Here is a 15,651-nt window from a genome sequence, read left to right as displayed (position 1 = left end):
GCCTGTAGACTCTGTTTGTCCCTTTGAAACTTGCTTTGTTCCTCAATTACTGGAGATTACATGTTTAAATTATTATTATTATTTTTTGTCTCTTGATGGTTTTATTTCTTAGTTCTCACTTGGTTTGGTTCTGACTTTGTCCTGAGTTATTTCTGTGGACAAAGCCATTTTTTATTGTTCTTACCTGTTTTTGTTGACCGATATTTTAGACCCAATTTAGTCGGGTTTGTCCTGCCCCTCCGTACAACTATTAAACTAGTCCTTGGACAACCCGGGACTTTCCCTAGATGACATCCAATATGGCAATTTTACTTCTTTACAACGGCTCGGAGACAATAGTTACCTGACTCCCATATGAAAGCAAAACGCGGACCGAAGCGGCGATGCCCTCTACAACACTGACCCCGAATCAAAGCCACCCACTGCGCACACGATTGCTTTCCCCAGAGACCCCCATCCAGCCAGAGACCACCTCCATTCTGAATCCAGCTTTGAAAGGAAATGGGGGGAAAAAAAGTCATTGTATTGTTTGTCACCGGTGTAAATTACATACCTCTTGCTCCACTATTTTCCAATTAAAGAAGCGACTTTATCATGGTCCGCCTCTCCTCAGACGTCTTTCCTTACAGTGATATTGATGAATGCCGTGTCAGGTTGGTATTATGGCTTTAATTGTGCTCGGTTTGTGCTTGTTGTGTAGCTGTCACGCGTTAAGTGCCAGGTGGCTGTTGGGAGACTAAGCGCAGGAGCAGATTCGGTTGCAGACTGGTGGTAATTAGCAGGTGTTCAGCCCCAGCTCCAGACTGCACTGGGCTACTCTGTGTGTGTGTGTGTGTGTACGTGTGTGTGTGTGTGTGGATTCGCGATTGAATCAAGCGTGGAAAACTCCTGGACTTTTACTGACATGCCATGACAAAAAAAGCAACAACTTTTTATCTATATTGGGAACTTGTATCGATACTTTACTTTACTTCGAACCTGGAGGCACTGCTCTGTGTAAAGCTCTGTGAATCAAATTAGACTTTATCTGAGCTTTATTTTAACACAATCTGGCCTTAAAGAACTGATTTAGGCTACGTTCAGACTGCAGCCTGAAGTGACCCAAATCCAGTTTTTTTTACGCCCCTATGCGTTTTTGGGAGGAAATCTGCGTGCATACGGTGAAGCAAAAGTGTGGAATTCGATTGGGTTTGCATGCCAGGTGGCTCCGTGTTGACGCTCGGTGGTGATATATGTGACGTAAACTTGTACATGACCTGAGCAGATCTGACCAGAGTTTTGCGTCTTGGGCAGCGAAGACAGAAAAGCGACGATGAAGCGTATTCAACTTTTTCACTCTGGAGGGTGGTTTCAGATTTTTGCGTTTTTAAGCCCCAAAACGCCGTCACCTTCAAAACGAAAGGCACTTCTGATAAAATATTTTGTCGTTTTTACCCGCAAGCGTTCTCATGTAAAGAGACTCTAAGGCTACGTTCAGACTGCAGCCTGAAGTGACCCAAATCTGATTTTTTGGCCTCTATGTGATCTGTATCTGAGCTTTTAATGACAGTCTGAACGACACAGATCCGATTTTTTCAAATGTGACCCAGGACACTTGGATCTGTGCTCCTGAAACTGATACATATCTGATCTTTTGTCATGTGGACTTCAGTCTGAACGGCCAAAGCACATATTCATCCGACCTACACGTTATCAACAAGCCACAAACGTCACTATTCTGCCCTGAAGTAGATGAAAATTGTTAATGAACTCCGTGTCACTGAAGCAAAGCACATCACCACTCACCACTCTTGGCTCCGTCTCCACATCCACACGTTCCTTTCAACGGACGTCGCTGCCGCTGTCCCACAAAACACCACGGCCAAAAACCTCGTCCTTCTCCTTCTCAATCTCCTTAAAACAAATAAGTTGTTCATGTTCTGGCTCCGGTACGAGAGGAACTTTAAAATCTCCAGGTGCTCAATGCTGCGTCCATGTTTGGACAACTTCCGTAAACACAGAGCACGCTCGCTGCGGTTGACGTCGTCGTGTCTCCAGTGCGCATGCGGGACATTTTCGGGCCGTTTAATGTGCACACAGGGGATCACATACAAGTAACATTTAATTGGAAATGTGAACGACCTCGCAAAAACATCGGATTTCACCAAAAAATCGGAATTGAGCGTTAAGCCCTGCAGTCTGAACATAGCCTTAGTCCACTTCTTTACACAGTCTATGGTGTCCACTGACTGCTACAAGGTGCAACAAATGTTATTCTTCTTTTTGCCAAATACACAAGTTTTATAAATATTAAAATAGTACAGTAGATATAAACACGGTTCAGTTGGGTTTGTTTTGTCCTTTTCATCCATTGTTTGAAGTGAACGTATCCGATAGAGCTTGTTTTGGCCTCTTCATTGATTCTGTTTCTGTGTATGTGTCTCCAGCTGTTTGAGCTGCTGGGCCCAGAGGGACTGGAGATGATCTCTGTGCTGCTGCAGAAGAGGACCTCCATTGTGGACTCGCTGCTGAACGCTCCCCCTGACAGAGCCCCGCACGCAGGAGGTACAACCACACCTGAACCATAAACACACGCTTTTATACGATGGTGTAGACAAGCTGCATCGATCCAAGGGAAACATTACTTTCTCACCGTCACTGTACGATTAAAAAAAACAACTTTAGCCATTTATTTGCCTTTTACCTCATGGATAAAAGGACAAATGTGACAAACAGATATGCAAAAAACATCTTCTCACAAATACAGGTTGGAGATAATTGGTAATATCTTAATGGAAGTTCTGGAGATATGCAAAATTAATAATAATATAAAGTTTAAAGGCAATAAAACAAAAACTTGGCGGCCAAATAACTCTACAAAAAGAGCTGATTGCGCTTTTTTTTTCATTTTTAATCTTTAAGTGGGATAATTGGTGCAAAATCAACTTTATAATAATCATATTAACACTTGTATAAGGCTTTTCAAGATGCTCAAAGACGCTTTACATGAGGAGACAGACAAAGGCAAACAAAAGAAATGAAAGGTGGTTTTAAAGATATGGGTTTTCTTTAAACATGGGGAGTGTGGATGAGTCTCTGATGTGTTTGGGGAGGGTATTTTATGAGCTTTTAATGATTTTACAGTCATTTCTGGACTATAAGCCGCTACTTTTTTCTCACACTTTGAACCCTTCAGCTTAAACAACGATGTGGCGAAATATATGGATGGATTCTTTGTTTGGCACATTGTTCATTCATATAGACCAGAGGTGCTCACACTTTTTCAGCACGGGAGCTACTTACAAAATGACCAAGTCAAAATGATCTACCTAATACAAAGCCAATCAAACTGCACTGAAACACTCTGTGCCCCTTTTTTGGACCCTCACCCACAGTTTGAGAACCTCTTCTTTAAGAGAACTTCCTCTGGCACTTTACACAAAACTGTGAAAAAAGTGAAGGAAGATTTTTATACCTGTTTTTTAAAGTTCCAAACTGGAGTTGCATTCTTTTCTGGTTTTGCAGTGATATTTACCAGCCTCTGCACGTTTACCAAACCAAACGCACACATCGTGACAAACACAGATGCATTTGTGCACTTTTGTTAGACAAACTTCAGCCAAATGTGGCAGTAGGTCTGTTCTGTAGATCCGCTCTATGCTGTAGACCTGCTTTGTGCCAACACTGGAACACAAATTTAGACTGGTTTTTGCTTCACATTTGGTCTTGCTCTTCTAATCAGCCGCACTGTGGGAGGGGCTTGTGTTCGCTGTACGCAGGAAGGAGCGAGAGCGTGAAAAGGCGAGGGGCGGCGTGCTGACGTGAGGCAGATGGACAGGTAGGATGTTTAGGAAGTTGAACCTGCCCTGTGATGCACGCTGGTACACGAGGGCACACGCTGTCGCAGACGAGCCGTGCATAGGGAGCGTGTGTGTTTGTGATGCGCCGTAGAGTCTCCGCGGGTTTCAAATGAGCGCACAGGCTGCACTGAGACGCCCCACACGCTCCTGCACCCGCTACAAGTTTATTACCAACAGCAGCGGCCGTAATGAAATATGATCACACTTGTTGAGTGTCAGACCTCGAGTGAGAGACAAGACCGAGTCCAAATGCGATCGAGTCGAGTACTAAGACACGGCGATCTACCCACACGACCTTGGCGATCGACTGGTAGATCGGGATTGAGGTATTGCGCACCCCTGATATATACGGTCTGTGGTTTGGCAGCACAGATTGTTATGAGTGCACTAAAACAGTTTATCGCCATGTGATAAAATAAGTTATGATGCTAAATGAACATTAGTGAGGGGGATACGTCTTACCCGTGTGTGTAAATGATGAGAAGAAACGTCTTAAGCTTCAGTAGCCGGACATCCACTCAGACCTGATAGATACAAGTAGCCTAGCCCTCCGAGAGAGTCTGAAATCTGCTGAAATCCTCCAAGACACTGACACGATCCCAGACAGGACAGAGACTCTTTCTGCAGGAGACATGAGCAGTAGAGCGCGGGCAGAGGAAGATTCTAGTTTGATTGTGTTTTGAACAGTTATTTTTAGGGATGTGTCAATCAAACAATTCAAAATATCGTGATATCGTATCGTCAAAGTTCTCACAATAATATCGTGGACCATCACAATATATCGAATTACAAGTCTCTCTGCTTAAATTAAGAGTTATGGTGCAGCAATAGCTAAAAACAAAAAAGACAGCGGGAACTACATAGACCATGATCCTTTGCTCCATTTCAGTGCAGACTACAAGAAGAAATAACAGTTCTAAGCATTTTTAAGTCTTAGTTCTTTGGATTAAGTCTTGTCGAGGCATTTTAAGAGGAAAAAGTAGCATATTAACAGTTTTGTTAGACTCCACAAAATATCGCAATAAATATCGTTCCGTGAGATGTATATTGTGAAAATATTGTTACATCCCTAATCGTGAGCTTTCCCACGATATCGCCAAAAAGATCGCACCGTGACAATATTGTATCTTGAGACTTGGATGTCGTTACACCCCTGTTATTTTGCGCTTCATACACACACCCTCATTGTGGAAAACACACAAAGAAATGCAGATGATGCAGCTTTTAAGTTAAAGGCAAAGGCTGTTGAAGAAAGAACTCGAGCTGCTGCACGTGAGCTCGGCGTCAAAGAGTCGATGGTGAGATTTTGGCGACGGCAGCGTGACGAACTGACTCAACGCAAAAAGATGACAAAATCTTTCACAGGAGATAAAAGCAGACGACCCGAACTTGAAAATGTTCTTGAAGACGTGGACACCTGCAGCTTACTGTATATTCAGATGCAGCCTATATATGTACAATTTTAAAATTTTGTTGACTGAAATAGACTGAAAAAAAGACTGAAATATTTGAAAGGACTCGCCTGAGCAACATCCAGATTTTGGGGAAATTTTGGTTCATAATAGAGTATAAAGTCCTTGATAGTTTGTTTGAATATCACAGGACTCTATACAGACACATCACCGGCATTCTCACCTTCGTAAGTTTTACTCTCCGAAATTCTGTCGCTATCGCTGTTTTCCACTTTATAAACAACGTCATCACTTTGAAATCTATAAAAGTCACTTTTTCCAAAATTATCCTTAAAATACGTCCGCTCCTCATTATTTCTAAAACTGTGCACCGCAGCACCGCGATCTTTACATTGCTCGTGTTTTGTGTTGTGTGTTTTCCGGAAGCTACAATCGTCACTACTTTGATAAACTTTGGAAAAAAATCGGCAAAAATGTATCCTTGAATCCTATTGGTCACCCTAGTGTGGGTTGTAGTGGCCCCGACTAGGGATGGGCATGATTAATCGATTAATGGATAATTGATCATTAACAATTTCATCGATTACGTTAATTTTAATCGACAAACTGAATGTAGGTTGCTGTGCGTAGCGTGACCAAACAGGTGTCTGTACATGTGTCTCTCTGCACTCAGAAGGAGCGAGACACAAACGTTCAGTCTGCTGCGTACCGAAGCGCAAATGCATATTTAACAATGACTTGTACAAGAAATTCCACGCTTTCCGTTGCGTTCGGGACAAGTGTGAGTCCATGTGCACAGTGTATAAAGCAGCACATATGTTTCGGTGTCCAGTGGGAAAAAGTTTTACCAGGTGAGAGTCGCTCAATGTCGGATGACGAGTCCCCACCTCCCTCCCCCCGTACGGTGTCCTGGTTTTGACAAACGCAAATATGGTCACACTAACCTGTATTCACCTGAGTCATGTCTTTTAATCCAACAGAAGCTGAACCACATCAAGAGCTGTAGTTTTATCTTCGCTTAGTTTATGCAAATTAGTGATGCGGTTTTAAGTTTTGTTTCTGTGAGAGTTGCGCAAAACTGAATTAAAAACATTATAATCTCAAACGGATTGATGTGGCTCTAGAGTCGTTACGGTTTATATGTCGTAAAGTTGAATTTATTTACGCAGATTAGTAGTGCAGATAGTAATAATAATGATGATCATTTTAATATAAAAATGTTAATGATTAATCGATAATCAATCGTTAATTCTTTCGAAGATCGATTAAGAAAATTTCATCGAATGCCCATCCCTAGCCCCGACCTATCGCAGCCTCTGTTTACACGTGAAAAACTGGAACCGTTTCTAATGGTCGTCAAATCTCGTCTTTAGTGACACAGCCGAGGTTTCAAAACACGTCATTAAGGAAACAAGTGTCGTCTACATGGGGGAAACGTTAAACATTAAAGGTGCACAGTTTAATGTTACTTGTGGAAGATCTCCATGGAAACTTATCTCTTTCTGCAGACACAAGTTAAAAGTAAGATTTGAGGAGAAGTGACCTCGCTCACAGTAAGAAGGCATTTTTCAATTATACATTTTTAATTAAATTTTTATTTTTTGGCGGCAATCAAAACACCTGTAATGAAATGCAAGATGGATAAGTTTAATACCGTAGTCGAACCAGGCAAACCAATAACTTCTCCAGGGGAAACATCCTTTAACATCCTTTTGAAACGCCGCGTTTTGTTATTTCTGACTTTCCAACCGGCACCGTTCAAATTGCGATTCCAATTAGACGGAAATGAATTTTGCGGGGCGATTTTCCTTAACAAAGTAAACAAGATTCTTCATGTTCAATTGTACTCTTTTAAAAGCCCTCATCGCTCTCATCTCTGCTCTTTGCCTCACATAATTACACGCTGGTCCTGCCTCGAACCGCTAATAGACTCTTTTAAGTGAGTTATCGTACACAGGGGTCACTGCTGTCCACCATTATCACCGCCATTTCACTGCCAATCCCGAACGCGACACGATATTATACCCCGAGCACAACAAAGCCATCACTTTTGTATCTCTCAAATCGCTCGCACTGTTTGATGGTATAATCAGAGCCCATCTTTCACAACATAAGAGGAGAGAAGATTACATTGGATGCCTCTTTGTACCCTGCCTCCTCTCCTCTCTGCTCTGATAAGGGGCTGTCATTACTGTGTGGATGATAGCTGGCTTTGAACAGTCCAACGGGAGACCAAGAGCCGAGATCTTCTGTCATCTGATAGCACAGGTCCAGAGATTTGCGATAATGGACATGATTGTTGTTTAATATCTGTTGGAAAAATAACACCGCACTTGTAATATCCTCCCTTATAATGAGGCGTAATGTGTCCCCGAGTAGCAAATAGATTAGTCCATTAATCTAGAAAGGACCTCAGATGAAGCCGCGGACGACGCCTGCTTTTCGTTAAGCATCGCCGCGAATGACAAAGCCGGTTGATGCGGCGTGATAGCGGCGGTTATTGTGGGTTAATAAGTGTTTGGTGCCATAAGTCGTCTTTTTAATGCACGCGCTGAGACATTAAAAAGCGTCACGTCAGAACAAGACGGATGAGACTTAATGCGTTTTTGGTAAGAGCTGTTATGAACCCAAATTTACATGTTAATACGTTTTTTTTTATTTTTTAATCAGGGTGGCTGTGGGGTCTTAAAAGTCTTAAAAAGGTCTTAAATTTCATGTTCCTAAACGAAGGCCTTAAAAAAAGTCTTTAATTATGCTGTCCAGGTCATATTTTTTTTCATAAAGGTCTTAAATTTCATTAGTCTATTTTTTTTTTTGTATACTCAACCGGGCTGCAATGCGATGTTAAATGGAGGGAGGGGAAAAAAAAGAACAACCTAAAATCACATAACTTAAATGAACGTCTAATTTGGAGTATGCACAAACAATACTCAGTTTGACTTGTTAGAATGTTGTAACTTATTATTTTTGGCCATTTTACAAGCAGTGCATACTACTATAAATGAGTTCTAAATGAGACTTTATAATAAAAGTATTTTTTGTTATTTAAAGCAGTGAGTAATGGTCATTATTAGAATTGGATCTGGTGTTTTCTGCCTGCATAATGGGTTGATTTTGGTCTTAATTTTCATTTAAAAGGTCTTTAAAAGGTCTTGAAAAAGTCTTAAATTTAGGGTTGTCAAACGTGGGGATACCCTGTTAATTCTCTTTATTTAAATTTTCCATACATGAGGGGTTCAACGTTTTTAGGCCATGGACCCCCAAACTGATGGAGAGCTGGAGCATATATATATGACATACAATTGTGTTTTATATTAAATTGGGCCTCATATCATGTATAAACAACTACTCTGTTATTGTAATTCAATTCTAAGGGGGTATTCCATCTAAGTCGCTTATCAAGTCCAGGCTTATCCTGAAATCCTGAACTGAAACTGGCTCCTTCTCCAGTTTAAGCCTCAACTCGTTCCATGACAGAAATAGTTTAAATAAGCCTCTGGCCAAGGCTAAACTCAGGCCTGAAGTTTAAGCTGCATTTGGTGCTCGCGGTGACTCTGAGAAGGCCAGAGCAATGGAGCAGCGGCGTCATGGAAAATGGGCTCAAAGTGTGACTTTTTTAACGATCCGATTAAAGAAGAGAGAAGCCACAGCGCGCACGGACAGGAGTTTGATTTGGGACACAGAATTTTTCCAAAGGTCATTCTGATCTGAGGAGTGAGAGGAAAGACACGACTCTCTCTTCCTGTCTTGGTCATTCCTCGTGTTCTCCCGGTCGCTCCTCGTCTTCTCCCGGTCGCTCCTCGTCTTCTCCCGGTCGCTCCCCGTCTTCTCCCGGTCGCTCCTCGTCTTCTCCCGGTCGCTCCTCGTCTTCTCCCGGTCGCTCCTCCTCCTCTCCCGGTCGCTCCTCCCTCCTCTCCGGGTCGCTCCTCGTCCTCTCCCGGTCGCTCCTCGTCCTCTCCCGGTCACTCTTCGTCCTCTCCGGGTCGCTCCCCTGCTCTCCCGGTCGCTCCTCGTCCTCTCCTCCTCCCGGTCGCTCCTCTCTCTCTCCCGGTCGCTCCTCCTCCTTCCTCCCAGTTGCTCTTCGTCCTCTCCCGGTCACTCCTCGTCCTCTCCGGGTCGCTCCCCGTCCTCTCCCGTCGCCGTCCCGTCCTCCCCGGTCGCTCCTCTTCCTCTCCGGTCGCTCCTCGTCCTCTCCCGGTCGCTCTTCGTCCTCTCCCGGTCGCTCCTCGTCCTCTCCCGGTCGCTCCTCGTCCTCTCCCGGTCGCTCCTCCTCCTTTCCGGTCGCTCTTCGTCCTCTCCCGGTCACTCCTCGTCCTCTCCCGGTCACTCCTCGTCCTCTCCCGGTCGCTCCTCCTCTCCCGGTCGCTCTCGTCCTCTCCCGGTCGCTCCCCCTCCTCTCCCGGTCGCTCCTCGTCCTCTCCCGGTCGCTCCCGTCCTCTCCCGGTCGCTCCCCGTCCTCTCCCGGTCGCTCTCGTCCTCTCCCGGTCACTCCTCGTCTCTCCGTCGCTCCCCGTCCTCTCCCGTCGCTCCCCTCCTCTCCCCGGTCGCTCCCCGTCCTCTCCCGGTCGCTCTTCGTCCTCTCCCGGTCACTCCTCCTCCTTTCCCGGTCGCTCCCCCTCCTCTCCCGGTCACTCCTCGTCCTCTCCCGGTCACTCCTCGTCCTCTCCCGGTCGCTCCTCGTCCTCTCCCGGTCGCTCCTCGTCCTCTCCCGGTCGCTCTTCATCCTCTCCCGGTCGCTCCGTGGACAGAGGAAGCTGATTAATACGCCCTGGGAATGAAGTTGACCGACCCCTTCCTGATGCGCGCTAGTACGTGCGGACCTTAAGTTCCGCTGTGTGTAAAAGTAAAGCTGTAACAGAATTCTTCTCATGTAACCTCGAAGAAAAGGTAAAATCCTCGCAGAGCTGTTTTCAGTTTGACAGGGAGCGAGACACGAGGGAATGATGAGGGAGACACAGACGTGATGAACGAGCGCACAGACGGAACCCGCTGAAAACCAGTTCATCTTCAGCCTTCAAAAAGGAAGAAATGAAATGAAGAAAAAAAAAAGTCTAAGAATCAACCAAAGATGTTGCAACCCCCCATGTTGAAGACCTCTGCCATAAATCAAGCGTACATATAGATTATACAATATAACATAGATTATAAAACAAAACCAGACAAACAAACTAAAAAAAGACAGACCGGAGGATTCATCATAATATATTTTTCAACTCAGTTTTTACACATTTTTGAAGTTGTAGAAATCTATAAATGGTTGCCAAGTAGAAGAAAATATTCAGATTTCCCTTGAGTGAGTACCATATTTTTTGTAATTGTATGTATATGTTTCCTAATGTCTTTCATTAAGATCGAATGAGATGAGGTTATTTAATTTGTTTAGCAAGATTAATCTCCGCGCAAAAAGCATCACAAAGCGCGCCATATGGATTTGAGGGTTTGATAGTTCAACAGCTGCGAACTTCACTCCAACGAGAGCAAGAGTTTTTGACAAAATATCAAATATGCTTTTCCAGTATAATGTAACGTTAGAGCCGTTCCAAAATGTGTGCTCTTGAGGCCGGCTGCTGTTTACATCAGTCGCATAAAGGATTAACAGAAGAAAACGTTTTTACGGTCTGAGTTTTGATAAATGCAACATTGAACATCAGTTATGAGCGCACCCAAGTCCTTCTGCCATGCATCTTTTAAAGGTTGTACAGATGATTTTTTAAGGGCATGAGTGACACCACCTTCCTCCTCCACAGCTCCCTCAGTAGAAACACCTCCTCCCGCCTCTTTACTCTAGAAATCACGCTTGTTTACATCCAGTGCACCTTCAGAATTACTGTTGAAGTGACCTGTCCAGATATAATTTAGCGACCGACGCGTCAGTTTTTAGACCCTTTGTCCACTTCAGTCGCGCCATCGCTGGAAGGAATCTCCAAGAATCACCTCAGTTTGTCTTCGCTCCTTTTCCCCTTCTTCTCTTCTTCTTTCAGCGACCTCAAAAACGGACTTTCTTTTGCGGCGAACCGGTCGTGGATTCTCGTCCGCCATCGCAATGAACTTTGTGCGAATCGTGATTAAGCTACAGTTTTAAAAAGCCTCTAAGAACCGCTGCGTAAACCACGTAATCCCTGCATCAGTTACACTAGAATCGTAGGGAGTTTGATTGACGACCTGACAGCCAATAGATAAAGAGGGAGCTTCGTTATCTATTGGCTGATGTTTATCTGGCCTCACTACGTCGACAGTTGATAGATTTTCATTCTTTTTTTTTTTGGTCATCATAATTACAAGGCTGTTGCGTCTCTGTACTGGTATTTTAAACTTTCAATGACAATTTGAAACAAAAAAAAAAATCCTCCATACAACCTTTAAGTGTTCTAGAGTAACGGTACAGTCCATGTCTGACAGAATATTATGAATTTTAACGATCAAACCTTTTTAAAATTGATCAGACTGCAATACCGTAACTTCATCTTCGAATCTGCAAATATTTGAAAAAAATCCTTTTGCATCCAAATAAAATTTTCTCTGCAACTGCTGAAATGTGGACATGTTAATACCTTTTAATAATGTTTACTGAATGTTACCAAGTTCAAGTTAACTTTGTGTTAGGGCTGTAGGGCTTTAGTCGTTTCAGTCAGTGGTCAGTGGTGTCTTAAAGGGCCCATATTACTTAATTAATTACAAATCATAATTAATTAATCTCTCAATTTTTTTTATCGCCTGACAGCACTACACAATACACATCTCTGTCACGATGTATTGCCATTTCAATGTTTTGAGTACAGCCCTCTTAGCCACAGCTGCAAACTAATCCAAACGTCTTATTTCATCTTCTAAAACGCAGCATACGGCTCAATGACTTCCTTTTAGCTCAGTTAGCAGCGGTTAGCATCTGTATGTAGCATGAGTAATTCCCAGCTCTGCCACTTCGGTTCCAATCCCCCCCCCCCAAAAGCCTATTACCTATAGATTGGCCTTTCTCTTCAAAGCAATTGTTCATTATTTCTGCCACGTCTCCGCTGCTATCTGCCCCGGCCTTGATAAGGACCATCATGCTTTGGCCTCCCAGGAGACTGCTCTTCACCATCTCTCATGAATAAGAGAAATGCCACCGTAATGGACCAAAACAGGTGAACGCTCTGTGACCATTTCTGCGGGTTTTTCTTTTGGTGAAATAAGCCAATGTTTCCCAACGACCCAGAGGTGCTTGACATAATTTCAGGTTAGAACGAAAGTGAGACATTACTTTGAAACCTGCCAAATGGGTTGAAAAATAATATTAGTTTCATGCAAATAACATTTCTGCTTGTAAAAATCCTAGACAAGGCACGGCAAATTGGAATTTGAATGGTTGAATCAAATCGCAAGGTTGCAATTATTTAGGTAATGGAAAGCAAGCAACCAAGTGTCTTTTCTATGGGAAAATAATTAAAAACTGCGAAACTGTGTCTGATATGTAGGAGTCATATTTTAGCTTCGAGTTTGGCCACAGAACTTTTTTTATCTGGTGCTGTACGTAACTATTCAGTAGTGTTGATAAAATTTTTGGGGGGTCTGATCTGATACCGACACTTGATCTTTGTGTACCGATACCAGTCCGATATCATATTGTGAAGACGTACATTAAGGCTATTCAGTTTTGTAACATACAAGAGCAAAAAATCTTCTAAAAGGCAATTTTTAAAGAAAATCTGCAAGAATAAATACGATTTTGAGGACTAAAATCTTGAAATGAAATGTGAAAATGAAATGAAAGTGAAATGTATAATGATTTTGAAATAAGTAGTGCAAATTTAAGCACTTGGGCCCGGTCAAGCAGAAGTAAACAGCAAGGCCAAAAATTCAAGTTAATGCATCTGATATAAAAATGTATTGAACAGATACATATGTACTCTAGTTTATGAAACTGTTGACCTTTTTTCTGTACCATTTTTGGTTCTAAAGTTCCATATGTTTTAAACAGACCATGTATGAAATGGAACATCTTTGATTTCATCATGTTTGATGATGGTACATGATTTAAAAAAAAAAAAAAGTATTTAAAATGATAAAAATTTGCTTGGAAGGACTGACATATTTTATAGAAATAGTTTCCTTTCATTTTGAAGTAATATTAAAGTATTTGGAAGAAAAAAGCCACAAATTATGTAAAATCATGCACCTTCTACTTGTTTGCACAATTTTCCCTCCGTTACTTTTCCCTCCGTTACCATGACCTTTCTTAATAAAAAATCTCATGACTCAAAAAGTAAGAGGTTTTTCAACCTAATCTTGTACCATATGGTAGAAAACTATATGAAGCAAATATTCAAACCAGTTTGTTAAGGATATGTAAGTGAGAACCAAGAGTTATCACTGTTTGGATTTATTGCCCAAAAAGTGTTGCATATTTCATTCCCTCCGTTACCGACATGAGTTTTTTCATTTTTTGTCAACAACTTGAAAGAATATCACAGGTTTAACTTGACCCTGTTGGAGTGTAACTCTTTCCTACATTCTGATACTTTACTTATTTCAATAGTCCCTCTAGTTTCTGAATAAGAGACATTTGAATGTAAAAAATCTGCCCCTGTTTCCCTCCGTTACTGCTTGACCAGACCCACTTATACTTTTTTACTTCATCACTTTCTACCACAGTGCATAGATTAAATAAATTATGCAGAGTAAACAAAGTCCGAGTTAGCGCTGTTGCTTGGCTGCACTCTCCTAGTTTAGTTTTTTTTTTTAATATAAATTCAGCGTCCACACCAAAGGCTAAATAAAAGTATCAAAGAATACAGAGTAACAGAAATGTCTTTTCTGTTTTTAGTGTGTTTTCAGTGTCCACAGAGCCTCCACAGTCTCTATTTAACCTTCTTCTTAAAAGAGGTAAACAGCAGCAGGTCCTCGTTCAGGAAAATACACAGTGGTATCGGACCGGTGAAGTGGTCTGAGTACTCGCCGATCAGCTTCTCCTGGAGGCAGCATGAACAGAGAATCTTAAAAAAGAGTCTTGGAGAGTTAAAACAGTTCTCAGACATCTCTTTATTAGCTCAGGCAGGTACAGGTCTCTCCGATTCAAGTTGATTTTACACGATTCAGCCACACGGCGTCTCTTTGTGTCGTCGTCGTCCCTGGACAACGCCCTCAGACGACGTCCCCCGTTCTGACCATTCACAGAAACCAGGTGCCTTTATACCAGCATAACTTGTTGAGTTAGTATCTTCAGCAGAAACATACACAGTAGTTTTGACCCAACATGTGTTTATCATAGATTGGCATATGCTAAAGGTTGGAGACACTCATATACACCCATATACACTCATAGTCCATATGACATCATATCCCAACCCCATTGACACTCCAAAGTCCAGAAACACACACATCACGTCAAGGAACACAGTGACTTCTATATCACATGGTGAATTAACATGAATGAAACATTAAAACACAGGTGTCAAACATACGGCCCGGGGGCCAGATCCGGCCCTCCAAGACCTTTAATCTGGCCCTTGGCTGATTTTCTACTAAAATATTTTAATGATATTTTCTATTAAAATCTTGTTAATTTTCTGTGGTGTTTATTAGCGCCTCTGTACGTGGCCCCTCCCACCAGAGTAGCACAAATGAAGACTTGTCTCTTTCCAAACACTCTTAAAGGACGATCGTTTTGACTGTTGACCGTGACACCGTCATTAGAAAAATGTCACAAATGAGAAAAGTGGAGCCGAGTGCAGAATTTTCCAAGAAAAATTGACTTATTCCTATTTGCATACTAGTTAAAGTTAAAACATTGTGTTGAAATTGGATTTTCCTTAAAGATTCAGGTTGTTGATAATATTATAATATTTTGTAAAAGAAAGAGTTCATCAGTTAAAAAAGATTTCTGTAATAGATTTGTGTTTCTCTGCACAAATATTTGAACTTATTGTTATTTTTGGGGTTTATATGACATGAGTTTTCTGATCCGGCCCCTTTAGGATCAAAGTCGGTTGGCTACGGCCCCTGGACCAAAATGAGTTTGACACCCCTGCATTAAAAACACAGGGATGTTCATATTTTGCCTGAGTGTTCTGCAGTTGGTAATAAACGTCTCCATGGAGGCAAGCTGGGTGAACAGATCTGTGGAGAAGCAAGCCATTCACAGTATTAATTGCAAGATATTTAACTTTACATTAGAGAAGGGACGAGAGCTCTTGTCACGAGATCCAGTTTTAGTCTAATCATTTAAATAATAAAAATGAGTCACAAACGGTCATGAGCTTTGGGTAATGACCGAAAGGATGAGAATGTGGATACAAGCGACCGAAATTAGTTTCCTCCGCAAGGTGTCTGGGCGCTCCCTTAGAGATCGGGTGAGGAACCTAGTGCCTCCGCTCAATTTCATTTCTCTCCAGTGACTAGGTCAGGAATCAGAATACACTAAA

At 42.3% G+C, this 15,651-nt stretch overlaps 1 protein-coding gene across 1 annotated transcript in view; it reads left to right on the top strand.

Moving 5' to 3' along the window:
- Nucleotides 1-15,651, top strand: part of ascc3 (activating signal cointegrator 1 complex subunit 3) — a 323,589-nt gene that overhangs the window by 37,436 nt on the left and 270,502 nt on the right. Inside the window, 1 exon segment of the mRNA XM_055163753.1 lies at nt 2,427-2,544. Within this exon segment, the coding sequence (XP_055019728.1) occupies nt 2,427-2,544 (118 nt within the window).

The sequence above is a fragment of the Boleophthalmus pectinirostris genome, unplaced genomic scaffold (assembly GCF_026225935.1).
Source record: "Boleophthalmus pectinirostris isolate CB_2022bp ecotype Guang Dong unplaced genomic scaffold, ASM2622593v1 HiC_scaffold_6, whole genome shotgun sequence".
In the NCBI taxonomy this organism is placed as follows: Eukaryota; Metazoa; Chordata; class Actinopteri; order Gobiiformes; family Gobiidae; genus Boleophthalmus; species Boleophthalmus pectinirostris.
This window is presented reverse-complemented; position numbering and strand designations above follow the sequence as displayed.